The sequence below is a fragment of the Salvelinus sp. IW2-2015 genome, unplaced genomic scaffold (genome assembly GCF_002910315.2).
Source record: "Salvelinus sp. IW2-2015 unplaced genomic scaffold, ASM291031v2 Un_scaffold16412, whole genome shotgun sequence".
NCBI classification, from domain to species: domain Eukaryota; kingdom Metazoa; phylum Chordata; class Actinopteri; order Salmoniformes; family Salmonidae; genus Salvelinus; species Salvelinus sp. IW2-2015.
In genome coordinates this window covers 410,867-423,454 of record NW_019957574.1, presented here as the reverse complement: position 1 = coordinate 423,454, position 12,588 = coordinate 410,867, and the positions used below count along the sequence as shown (strand labels likewise).

At 47.1% G+C, this 12,588-nt stretch overlaps 2 protein-coding genes across 2 annotated transcripts in view; one reads left to right on the top strand and one right to left on the bottom strand.

The window, feature by feature from the left end:
- The window catches only part of LOC112080654 (catenin alpha-2-like), a 611,175-nt gene that overhangs the window by 240,625 nt on the left and 357,962 nt on the right, over positions 1-12,588 (bottom strand).
- LOC139027448 (leucine-rich repeat transmembrane neuronal protein 1-like) overlaps positions 11,353-12,588 on the top strand; it is a 3,723-nt gene continuing 2,487 nt past the window's right edge. Inside the window, exon 1 of the mRNA XM_070442652.1 lies at positions 11,353-12,588. Within this exon, the coding sequence (XP_070298753.1) occupies positions 11,827-12,588 (762 nt within the window). The 5' untranslated portion in view covers positions 11,353-11,826.

Sequence of the window (12,588 nt, the reverse complement as noted above, 5' to 3'; positions counted from 1 at the left end):
CAGAATTGTCCTCACACATCCAGCCCAGAGCTGGACGACTGTAGCCTATAACTGGGAGCTGTGAATGGAATTTCCATCTGCTGGAGGTTACCCTCCATGGCAGCCTCCCCGCATATTGCAGCCTCTTTCTGGGTAGCTCTGTGCACTGACCCCTTCCCACCCGTCCTTCTCCTGCCTGTCCACATTACTCAGCAGAGGGCCAATTAGCCATCATCATCTGGCCTTGTTTCGTCGAGCGCGTGTCAGGAAGCCGAACTCCCCAATGATCCAATAGTGGATTAAAATAATGGATCTGTAATCAGGAGGCTGTTAATTATTAGAGTCTCTGGCGAACCCTCTGTCAACTCAATCTGATGGCGAGGCAGGCCGAGGCAGACCCCTCTATCAATGAAGTGTGATGCTGACAAGGCGGAGGCAGAGTGAGAGACAAACAGGGAGGACAGAGAGGGAGAGTGAGTAATTAAGTGAAGGGATGATGGAAGGGGGCCAATAGGGGGAATTATGACAAGATGTATCCAACAACCTCGCCTTTTCTCTCCTTCTCTCTCACACACACACACACACACACACACACACACACACACACACACACACACACACACAAACAACTATTGCACGTGTGTGTGTCCAAATTGCACCTCCCTTTTACGCATGGACCGAGATACGGCCGTGGCCCTAGAGCCTTTTGGGTCAGTGGGACTCGAGAGCCAGCCTGAGCCAGCTGTGGCCACCAACAAGAAATTACTCACTGGAAATGGTTTACTGCCAAGGGCAAGAATCAATAAGAAGTCACACTTCCACCCATTGGGTAAGTAATAGAATAGTGAGGAAAAAGAGGCGGAAAAAAAGAACGGGATCCATCCGATGCTGCTATTTGTTGACCCTACTCAGACCTCAGTCAAGAGGCTATCAGCAGTTCTATCAACCAAGAGGAAAGAGCTATGGGCAGCTAGCTATCTGTGCGAGGGGGAGGTTTTGTGGCTCTGGAACTATTCGAAATCTGACATTGGCCAGGAACATAGCAACAGGCTTTTACAGCAGCAGAAACCAATCTGAGACGGCCAACCGATATACTTTTCAAACAAGATACACCAAAAAAGACAAAGACGATAGGGGGAAAAAAAATTGTGTTCATCAGGGGACTCTAAGAAAGGCAAAGGACAAAGGCATTCAGACGGAGCTGTAAACAAAGCTTACACGCTGATCTCTCCTCTAGCTCAAGTGTAATTAGCTTGCGAGAGAATGATTAACCCGAAACCACCACCATTGCATAACGCCTGTAATTCTTCGAGGGGTACTTACAATTCAGCAGTTCTATGGCTCGGCAGAGCCAAGGTGACTAAGTGTAAATGAGGAAATGGATAATAACCCTCCCAACATTCTTCTACTATCAAAAACAGCCTTACCAAAGTAGTGTACGGTGCATCACCAAAGGGCAACGTGTTTAAAATGCCAACCTACTTTCTGCACTACTTTTGGCCTGAGCACCCTATTCCCAACATAGGTCACTGCTTTGAACCAGACCACCCATTCTCTAGATAGTGCAGTAGACTGTCATTTGAGACAAAGCCTTGGTGGTAGTGTAGTGAGAAGAGAAGCCAACGTATTGCCAAATGGGAACAGAGTATTGAGTACATCTAGTAGCCATGTCCAGGTATGACGTATGATGAGAATTTATGAGATTAGAGTCGATAGCCATTCATCTGGAGTTATTGATGTGTTTTGAACCAGGTATGATAGGCTACTGTCTATAGTGAGTGTCTGGTGTCTAGTCYATTCAWCCACAGAGGATCTGTCGAGCTCCAGCCGCTACAGTGCCAGGCAGTGGTGGCCATTTAGATTTTTGATTCTCATCTTCACTCTCGGTAAGGAATGAACTCCCATCTATCTAGCTACAGCTRAAGTCAGAAGTTTACATACACTTAGGTTGGAGTCATTAAAACTCGTTTTACAACCACTCCACACATTTCTTGTTAACAAACTATAGTTTTGTCAAGTCAGTTAGGACATCTACTTTGTGCATGACACAAGTCGTTTTTCCAACAATTCTTTACAGACAGATTATTTCACTTATAATTCACTGTACCACAATTCTAGTAGGTCAGATGTTTACATACACTGAGTTGACTGTGCCTTTAAACAGCTTGCAAATTCCAGAAAATGATGTCATGGCTTTAGAAGCTTCTGATAGGCTAATTGACATCATTTGAGTCAATTGGAGGTGTACCTGTGGATGCAATTCAAGGCCTACTTTCAAACTCAGTGCCCTTTGCTTGACGTCATGGGAAAATCAAAAGAAATCAGCCAAGACCTCAGAAAATAAATTGTAGACCTTCCAAGTCTGGTTCATCCTTGGGAGCAATTTCCAAATGCCTGAAGGTACCATGTTCATCTGTACAAACAATAGTATGCAAGTATAAACACCATGGGACCACGCAGCTGTCATACCACTCAGGAAGGAGAAGCATTCTGTCTCCTAGAGATGAACGTGGAAGTGCAAATCAATCCCAGAACAACAGCAAAAGACCTTGTGAAGATGCTGGAGGAAACAAGTACAAAAGTATCTATATCCACAGTGAAAGAGTCCTATATCGACATAACCTGAAAGGCCGATCAGCAAGGAAGAAGCCGCTGCTCCAAAACCGCCATAAAAAAGCCAGACTACAGTTTGCATCTGCACATGGGGACAGATCGTATTTTGTGGAGAAATGTCCTCTGGCTGATGAATAACTGTTTGGCCATAATGACCATCGATATGTTTGGAGGAAAAAGGGGGACGCTTGCAAGAACCGAAGAACACCATCCCAACTTTGAAGCACAGGGGTGGTAGCATCATGTTGTGGGGGTGCTTTACTGCAGGAGGGACTGGTGCACTTCATAAAATAGAAGGCATTATGGGGCAGGAAAATGATGTGGATATATTGAAGCAACATCTCAAGACACAGTCAGGAAGTTGCTTGGTCAAGTGGCAAAATGGCTTTAAGGACAAACAAAGTCAAGTATTGGAGTGGCATCACAAAGCCCTGACCTCAATCCATAGAACATTTGTGGGCAGAACTGAAAAAGTGTGTGCGAGCAAGGGGCCTAGAGTACACCAGCTCTGTCAGGAGGAATGGGCCAAAATTCACACAACTTATTGTGGGAAGCTTGTGGAAGGCTACCCGTAACGTTTGACCCAAGTTAAACAATTTGAAGGCAATGCTACCAAATACTAATGAGTGTATGTAAACTTCTGACCCACTGGGAATGTGATGAAAGAAATAAAAGCTGAAATAAATCATTCTCTCACCTATTATTCTGACATTTCACATTCTTAAAATTAAGTGGGGATCCTAACTGACCTAAAACAGGGAATTTTTACTGGGATTAAATGTCAGGAATTGTGAAAAACTGAGTTTAAATGTATTTGGCTAAGGTGCATGTAAACTGTAGGTGTCAAGAATTAAACATTAAAGCTGCAAGGTTTTATGGCTGGTAGGCTGGTGAGTGCAATAGCGTCAGAGCTCAGTATTTGTGCAATAAATTACGCAAGTGAGATGTTTGCTGACCAGCCAGAGTCCTTAGTAAATCCCTTGTGTTAGCATCTGTAGTTCAAACTGCTAATGCAGCAGAAAACATGAAGGGAATATAATAGTATGTTGATTAAGCATAACCAACTTAAACAACACAAACACAATCTACGTTTAATTAATAGTAAGTGCTAAGTTATTAATGAGCTATTTCCACTTCCTCAGTAACTGCCTAGCATGGTTTTCATTGATTTACCTAGCATTAGCCYAGCGATGGGCACAAGTTATACCTACTAACACAAAACAGAATGCAAATGAAGATGGATTTCATGTATGGAGAAGAGAGTCTCTTTCAGAATGCAAAGCTGCTGTAGTTGAGCGCAACAGTGCAGCCAACACACCTGACATGTTACCAGTAGTTCAGAGGGTCGGAGCATGGTCAGAGCGCAGGGAACATCAGGGTTAAGGGTTGAATTCCAGCATGGGCAACATAAACTGAATWTATCTGTCAATGTTGACAGTTCAGCGATTAGCTCGTAATAAAAACATCTGCTAGAGGACATYTTGTGCYTGTGCTCACATATTCACATGCCTTCAAAAGACATTATCTTTAAATGGGGGCGAAGGGGCTCGTGTCACGGACATCTGTCTACGTCCCCCAGAGGCCCAGTGTAGCCAAATGTTGACCTTCCCGTGCCGCCCATGGGTAGGCATTCACGGGAGGATGAGTAGGCCTCTCTGCACCATGACGATTCGCTCTGGGCTGCTCTGGGCTACACTGATAGCGTGACAGCACTTTTCCGAACGGAAGGAAAGGAAGAAGAGAAGGAGTGAATCACGGCATACAAAGTCTCTCTCTCTCTCTCTCTCTCTCTCCCGCTCTCCAAAAGTTGAGTCGCCCACACATTAGTTCCACGAGGATGCCGATTTCACTCGAGATGTTTTAATTTGTTCTGCTTTTTAATCTCCGGGCTCACAGACGGCGTTCTGTCATTTCAGTCTCGTTTTCCCCGGGGGGATGCGGAAGTCCCCTCAGCGAAAGAAGCATGCCATGTTCTCCACACCATTTTTTTTCTCTCCAGTCGAATGTCCCCCTTTTCCTAAATTACACAGAAAATCATCTTGGTTTCTTTGAATGTTCATGAATCAAAATAGAAGGCGAGGGAAAGGTAATGCCCTAGTTTCCCAAATGCTGCTATCCTCCCTCTAGTCTACTCTAACCTACCAGAAGCAGCAATGACGTGGTTTGAAGGAACAAATTAAGGTTATTGTTGAGACGAGTCGAAATGCCTATCTGCACCCACCGCCCATCTTTAATAGGAGTGTGTTTGTGCGTGTGTGTGTGTGCATGCATGGTTGTGTGTGCATGCATGTGCACGCACGCGCACGTGTCTGCCCTCTCCACAGCCACAATCTCTTGAAAAGTTTCAAACGGATGACCCCGGTACTCCTATCTCCTGTTTGCTGTGTTAAGTCATTATGGTGCCACCAACTCATTAGCTGGTGTAGCAATCCATCCATTACAGGGCTGAAGAGAGGCGGGCTGAGGTAGACGAGCAGGAAAGAGATATATCTGACTGGGAGACGTCGTCCACATCCCGTCGTTTTATTTCTCCCCTCACGGTGCCATATATGTCTCTTCCCACTGTGGAAGCTTTGCAGAGGCAGCATTCTCAAGGCGTGAGAACAGCAAAACGCRAACCATAAGAAGGTGAMAGGAACATGTTTCGGTGGAGCATCATTAACGAGTACTCGAGATACGTCGTTGGCGTTCAGAGCTCAAAACAGCGCCGCTCCTTCAAAATGGCGAGCGTCAGTTGCAATAGCTGCRGTGTGAATATGTCAGTCGTGAATTTCAGCTAAATTGGTGACTTAATTATGAATGAGAAATGAGTGGCAGCGGAAGGTAAAGCAAAGGGGAGAGTAGGTTCTCTGTCGCCGTCGAACCATCCTATAACTGTCGTTAGTAAACCCCAGGTCTCGGAGCTGCTGATGGCTTTCCTTAGACACATATTCATTAAGGGTTTCAGAATAGGAGTGCAGATCTAGGATCAGGTCCCCCCCTGTCCATATAATCATCTTCATTATGATACAAAAGGCAAAAATTATCCTAGATCACCAGTCTTTATGAGACACTTTATGAGTACGGGCCCTGGAATAGTAGACAGACCGACGCGCCAATTACCAGATGAGCCAGGGCTGACGTGGCACTTTTWACTTCCTGACTAAATCCACAGCAGAGCACCTTAGCAAGGAGCCATGAAACTTACGTCTGCTGTCGGAAAGGAGGGAGGGGGGAGAGGGAGAGAGGGATGGCATGTTTGCGTCATGTAAAGGACCGGATCATCAGATTCGTCACAGCTCATTGTACTTTGAAATTAACGTGAGTGAGATGACAAGGGCCGGGAGAGATGGACGGGGTCCGTGAACCAGGGAACCCTGGGAGCTAGGAGCGTGGGGACCTCCTGAGAGAAATATATTATGTAACACTGTCCGTCTCTGAGTGGCAACAGATCAAATCTGTATTCACACTGGACAGCCGGGTCCTCAAACAACCTTGAAAAAGAGGCATGCAGCATTCCATGTTACCAAATGCAGATTTTTCTTGATATAGTTTGGTTTGACTCTTTTCCGTTCAATGGACAAGGAAATAAAAGCTAGGATATATCAATGCAAAGAGCTTAATCAYAGTGCGTGAATCGCAGCGTCGGCAATCCCCCATGACATATGGGAACCGTACTCTCACCATGCCACGGTCATTGCACTTCTGTTCATTAAAAGAAAAAAGGAAGAAAAAAATKGACATAAAATGTTTAGACCAACTGCCATTTTAAGCATAAGTTGCTGGTCGGTTTGGTCCCTAAAAACAGAAGCATCCATAGCAGGGTAGTGTAGGGTAATGCTGCCATATATAGTGCATTCGGGAAGTTATTAAATAAATTATTATTATTTACATGTAATACATTGCTTTCCCCTCATCAATCTACACACAATACCCCATAATGACAAAGCAAAAACAGATTTTTAGAATKTTTTGCAAATGTATACAAAATAAAAACGGAAATATTACATTTACTTAAGTATTCAGACCSTTTACTCAGTATTTTGTTGAARGGGAAAGGGGGATAGTTGTACCACCTAGTCAGTGGKACAACTGAATGCCTTCAACTGAAATGTGTCTTCCGCATTTAACCCAACCCCTCTGAATCAGAGAGCTGCGGGGGGCTGTCTTAATCGACATCCATGTCTTCAGCACCCGGGGAACAGTGGGTTAACTRCCTTGCTCAAGAGCAGAATGAMAGATTTTGACCTTTGTCAGCTCGGGGATACGATCCAGCAACCTTWCAGTTACTGGCCCAACACTCTCTGCACCTGTAACGTGTACGCTGGGAGTCTGGAAGCAAGTGCAGGGAGTGCAAATGTAATAATAAATAGAACATAGTACAAAACATGAAAAGCGTACAGACATGAAAAAGAAAAAGAGTCAATAACATCTGGGGAAAGAACCAAAGGGAGTGACATATATAGCGGAGGTAATCAGGAAGGTGATGGAATCCAGGTGAGTGTCCTGAGGCGCAGGTGCGCATAACTATAGTGGCAGAGAGGAGGAGCGGGAGTAGACGTGACAGTACCCCCTCCCTGACACGTGGCTCCAGCCGCAGGACGCCAACCAGGGGGACGGTCCGAGGACCAGCAGCGGGCCGAAAGCTTCTGCTGAGGCACGGGAACCTGTAGAGCCAGCTGAGGCGCGGGAACCTGTAGAGCCAGGTGAGGCATGGGAGCCCGACGAGCCGGTTGAGGCATGGGACCCAGACGAGCCGGCTAAGGCATGGGAGCCTGACGAGACGGCTGAGGCATGGGAGCCCGACGAGCCGGTTGAGGCATGGGACCCAGACGAGCCGGCTAAGGCATGGGAGCCTGACGAGCCGGCTGAGGCATGGGAGCCCGACGAGCAGGCTGAGGCATGGGATCCCAACAAGCCAGCTGAGGCATGGAAGCCTGACAAGCCAACTGAGGCTTGAGAACCTGTCGAGCCAAGCGAGGCTTGAGAACCTGTCGAGCCAGCTGAGGCATGGAAGCCTGGCGAGCCAACCGAGGCTTGAGAACCTGTCGAGCCAACCGAGGCTTGAGAACCTGTCGAGCCAGCTGAGGCATGGAAACCTGTYGAGCCAGCTGAGGCATCCCCGGCAGCTTTGGAACTGGAAGCCTGATGAGCCAACAGAGATTTGAGAACCTGTCAAGCCAGCTGAGACATGGACGCCTGACGAGCCAGCTGACGCTTCCACGGTTGCTTCGGCAGCCGCCCTTGGATGTGACATCACCAGTAAAAAAAAAATCCCTGTTACTTCCCTTTGGTGAGGCGTTATTCTGTAACGTGTACGCTGGAAGTCTGGAAGAAAGTACAGGGAGTGCAAATGTAATAATAAATAGAACATAGTACAAAACAAGAAACACAAAAAGCATAGACATGAAACAGAAACAGAGTCAATAACGCCTGGGGAAAGAACCAAAGGGAGTGACAGATGTAGGGGAGGCAATCAGGAAGGTGATGGAGTACAGGTGAGTGTCATGAGGCGCAGGTGCACGTAACGATGGTGGCAGGTGTGCGTAATGATAACACAACTAGCGACAACGAGGACCAGAGAGGAGGAGCGGGAGTAGATGTGACAGCACCTTTGGTAGATATTACAGCCTTGAGTCTTCTTGGGTATGACACTACAAGCTTGGCACACCTGTATTTGGKGAGTTTCTCCCTTTCCTTTCGGCAGATCTTCTCAAGCTCTGTCAGGTTGGATGGGGAGCGATGCTGCACAGCTACTTTCAAGTCTCTCAAGAGAAGTTTGATTGGGTTCCAGTCCGGACTCTGGCTGGGCCACTCAAGGACATTCAGAGACTTGTCCCGAAGCCACTCCTGCGTTTTCTTGGCTGTGTGCTTAGGATCGTTGTCCTGTTAAGGTTATTGTTCAGACGAGTCAGGACCCCAGTCGGAGGTTTTCATTAAGGATATCTCTGTACTTTGCTCTGTTCATCTTTGCCTCGATCCTGACTAGTCTTCCAGTCCCTGCCACTGACAAACATCCCCACAGCATGATGCTGCCACAACCATGCTCATCATAGGGATGGTGCCAAGTTTCCTCCAGACGTGAGGCTTGGCATTCAGGCCAAAGAGTTCAATCTTGGTACCATCAGACCAGATAATCTTGTTTCTCATGGACTGAGAGTGTTTTGGTGCCTTTAGGAAAACTCAAAGCGTGCTGTCATCTGGCCGCTCTACCATAAAGGCCTGATTGGTGGTGTGCTGCAGAGATGGTTGTCCTATCTCCACAGAGGAACTCAAGAGCTCTGTCAGAGTGACCAACGGGTTCTTGGTTAGCTCCCTGACCAAGGCCCTTCTCCCACGATTGCTCAGTTTGGCCAGCTATAGGAAGAGTCTTGGTGGTTCCAAACATATTCCATTTAAGAAGGATGAAAGACACTGTTGTCTTGTGGTCCTTCAATGCTGCAGAAATGTTTTGGTGCCCTCCACCAGATCTGTGCCTCAACACAATTCTGTCTCTGAGCTCTACTGACAATTCCAACCATGGCTTGGTTTTTGCTCTGACATGCACTGTGAACTGTGGGACCTTATATAGACAAGTGTGTGCCTTTCCAAATCATGTCCAATCAATTGAATTTACCCCAGGTGGACTCCAATCAAGTTGTAGAAACATCTCAAGGATGTTTGGATGTTTGGATGTTTGGATCAATGGAAACAGGATGTACATGAGCTCAATTTCGAGTCTCATAGCTAAGGGTCTGAATACTTAAGTAAGGTATTTCTGTTTTTAACTTTTAATACATTTGCAAAAAATTCGACAAACCTGTTTTCGCTTCATCATTATGGGGTATTGTGTATAGATTTCTGAGGATTTTGTTTATTTAATCCATTTTAGAATAAGGCTGTAAAGTAACAAAATGTGAAAAAAATCAAAGGGTCTGAATACTTTCCAAAGGCACTGTACACCATATTGAGATGAGGCCCAATAAAGTGTACAGCTGAGTAATTGACCATTAAATGTGTCAATAAGTGTGTATAATCACGGCATACAGTAACATCGGTTTGATCACAAATCATGAATATTATAATTATTATTATGACATCTGTATTGTTATGTAATTATGCAGCATCAGCCCCATCGGTTCAGCCAAGAGTTTGGAACATTTCATCAGCTGGAGGGATAGAACGCATATAGAACACCCTTTCAATCATTAGTGGAATATTAGTCTGCAATAATGAGGGAGACTGGATTCTACAAGAAGAGAAGAAGCAGATATTGTAGATGGCTTGTTTCAATTCATTACAGGGAGGGAGGGTGAGAGAGAGAGAGAGAGAGAGAGAGAGAGAGAGAGAGAGAGAGAGATTCTGGTTGGGGGCCCCCTCTGAGAGAGAGAGGGGAGAGAGAGAGAGGGAAGAGAGAGAGATAGAGAGATTCTTGTGCTGAGAGAGAGAGAGAGAGAGAGAAGAGAGAGAGAGAAGAGAGAGAAAAGAGAGAAGAACAGAGAGAAAGAAGAGAGAGAAAGAGAGAGAGAAAGAGAGAGGAGGAGAAGAAGAGAGAGAGAGAAGAGGAGAGAGAGAGAGGAAAGAGAGAGAGAGAGAGGAGAGAAGGAGAGAGAGGAGAAGAGAGAGAGAAAGGAAGAGAGGAGAGGAGATAGAGAGAGAGGAGAGAGAGAGAGAGAGAGAAGAGAGAGAGAAATAGAGAGATTCTGTGCTTCAATAAAGCCCCAGTTTTAAGCCCGGCCCCTTTTGAATATGAAACGTTTCAAACACTGAAAAAAAATGAGCCGAGAGTAGTGAGAGAGAAAGAGAAGAGTATAGACCGAAGGCAAGAGGGAGAGAGAGAGAGAGAGTGAGTCGAACGAACAAGCCCGAGAGAGAGAGTGTGGGGCCAGTCTGAATTGTGAGAGGCTTACGACACTCAGTGAACAGACGGTGCCTCTGCATGCTCTGCAGTACACTAGTCTGTCTGCAAGCGAGGATCGAAGTGAGAGTGCTCTGGTCTCTCCTCTCCATCCCCGTCACACAGCCGCTCTGCCTCCCTACTAGCAGCCTCCTCAGCGTCCAGCCTCAACCAGCAAACTCCCTCCAGCCGACAAGGGGAAAAACACCACTACAACTCGTAGTGGATTTATAACAGAACCAAAAGACAGGAGGACGCAGGATCAGGGGCTTTTCACCAGGAGATAGTGGGATCTGAAAGAAGGAATAACTAAAAGAAAGGACAAAATCTAAAGGGACAGAGAGAGAGAGAGAGAGAGAGAAGAGAGAGAGAGAGAGAGAGAGAGAAGAGAGAGAGAAGAGAGAGAGAGAGGAGAGAGAGAGAAAGAGGAGAGGAGAAAAGAGAAAGGCGAGAGACCCTGGCATTACCCACGGTTATTCTTCAATACATATTTTTCTGAACGCGCCGTCGTACTGAAATAATCAATACCGACGCTGACTGGATAATAGCCTGTGCAAGGAGTCAGGATCACCTTCAAAGTGACAGACGGTAATTGCGATACAGATCGGCACCAGTCTTTTATCGAAGCGTAAGACGGAAGGTTTATCCTTTTTTCCTCTCCTTTCTGGTGTTGGCCTTGGTTTTCCTCCGGAATCATCGCGTAAGCAGTGACTGCAGAGGACAGGAGGGCGAGAGAAGCGAGAGAGAGCGAGGAACCACGGCACTCAATGCATCGCAGCCGAGCAGGAACTGACACCTTCCTAACAAGCATCCCTGATTCCATGGTCTTTTCTGGCTTCTTCACTCGAGGAGAACTAAGGACATTGTAAGCCCTCCAGGGATCTGTGTTCCTGTGCTGAAAAAGGACGAGGGGGGGTGGAATTTGTACCACAACTGGGGTCCTTTTTTAGATTCGTACATAATTAGTGCGGGCACAAAGGGAGTCGCTGAATAGGGGTTGTCCGTCTCTGGATAGGGGTGAGTAGGATTCCTTTCATATGCGATCGCTCGACGAAGAAAGCATTTTTTACCCCCCTCTGCTCGCCTCTTGCCCCCTGATATCTAACATGAGCAAAGTGACTTGCCCTTTATCCCTCTACCCTGTTCTTTTCTTTCCCCCCCCCACACTGGATTCCTCCTCCTTTCTATAAGTAAATACCTTGGGAAAAAAACACACGCACAACACAATTCACTACAAGAAAAGGAATACAAAAAAAGTACAAGAGCTGGTTTCCTGCCAGGGAGAGTTTACAAATTACGATGTGAACCATGACAGAATAAAACCGGTACGATTCCAATGGACATTTTCTCTGCGGATCTATCCAAGGATTTTCAGGCTGATGGATTTCCTTCTAATTGGTTTGTACCTAAAGTGGCCCCTGAGGAAGCCCCCTGGGTTGAWACTGTTGCTGTGGTGCTCGCTGGGCAYCATGCTCAAAATGGTCCCCTCGGTGGAGGGCGTCTGCCCACGGCTATGCCGCTGCGACAGCAAGCTGCTCTACTGCGAGGGGCTCAATCTCACCGACGTTCCGCGCAACCTGAGCAGCGCCCTGGGCCTGTCCATGCGCGAGAACAACCTGACGGAGTTGCGCGAGGGCCACTTCGCTGGCCTGTCGCAGCTCACCTGGCTCTACTTGGATCATAACAACATCGACGTGGTGGAGGAGGGCACCTTCGACAGGCTGCGCCGAGTCAAGGAACTCGACCTGAGCACCAACCATATCGAGAGCCTGCCCAATGGCACCTTCAGGCCCCTCCCCAACCTACGCATCCTGGACCTATCGTACAACAGGCTGCAGGCGCTGGAACCCGACCTGTTCCACGGCCTGAGGAAGCTAACCAATTTGCATTTGCGCTACAACGCCCTCAAGTTTGTCCCAGTGAGGATCTTCCAGGACTGCCGGAGCATGCAGTTCCTGGACCTGGGCTACAACCAGCTGCAGAGCCTGGCGCGGAACTCCTTCGCTGGGCTCTTCAAGCTCACCGAGCTGCACCTGGAGCACAATGAGCTGGTCAAAGTCAACCTGGCCCACTTCCCCCGCCTCATCTCACTGCGCACGCTCTACATGCGCAACAACCGAGCTACCGTTGTGGTCAGCACC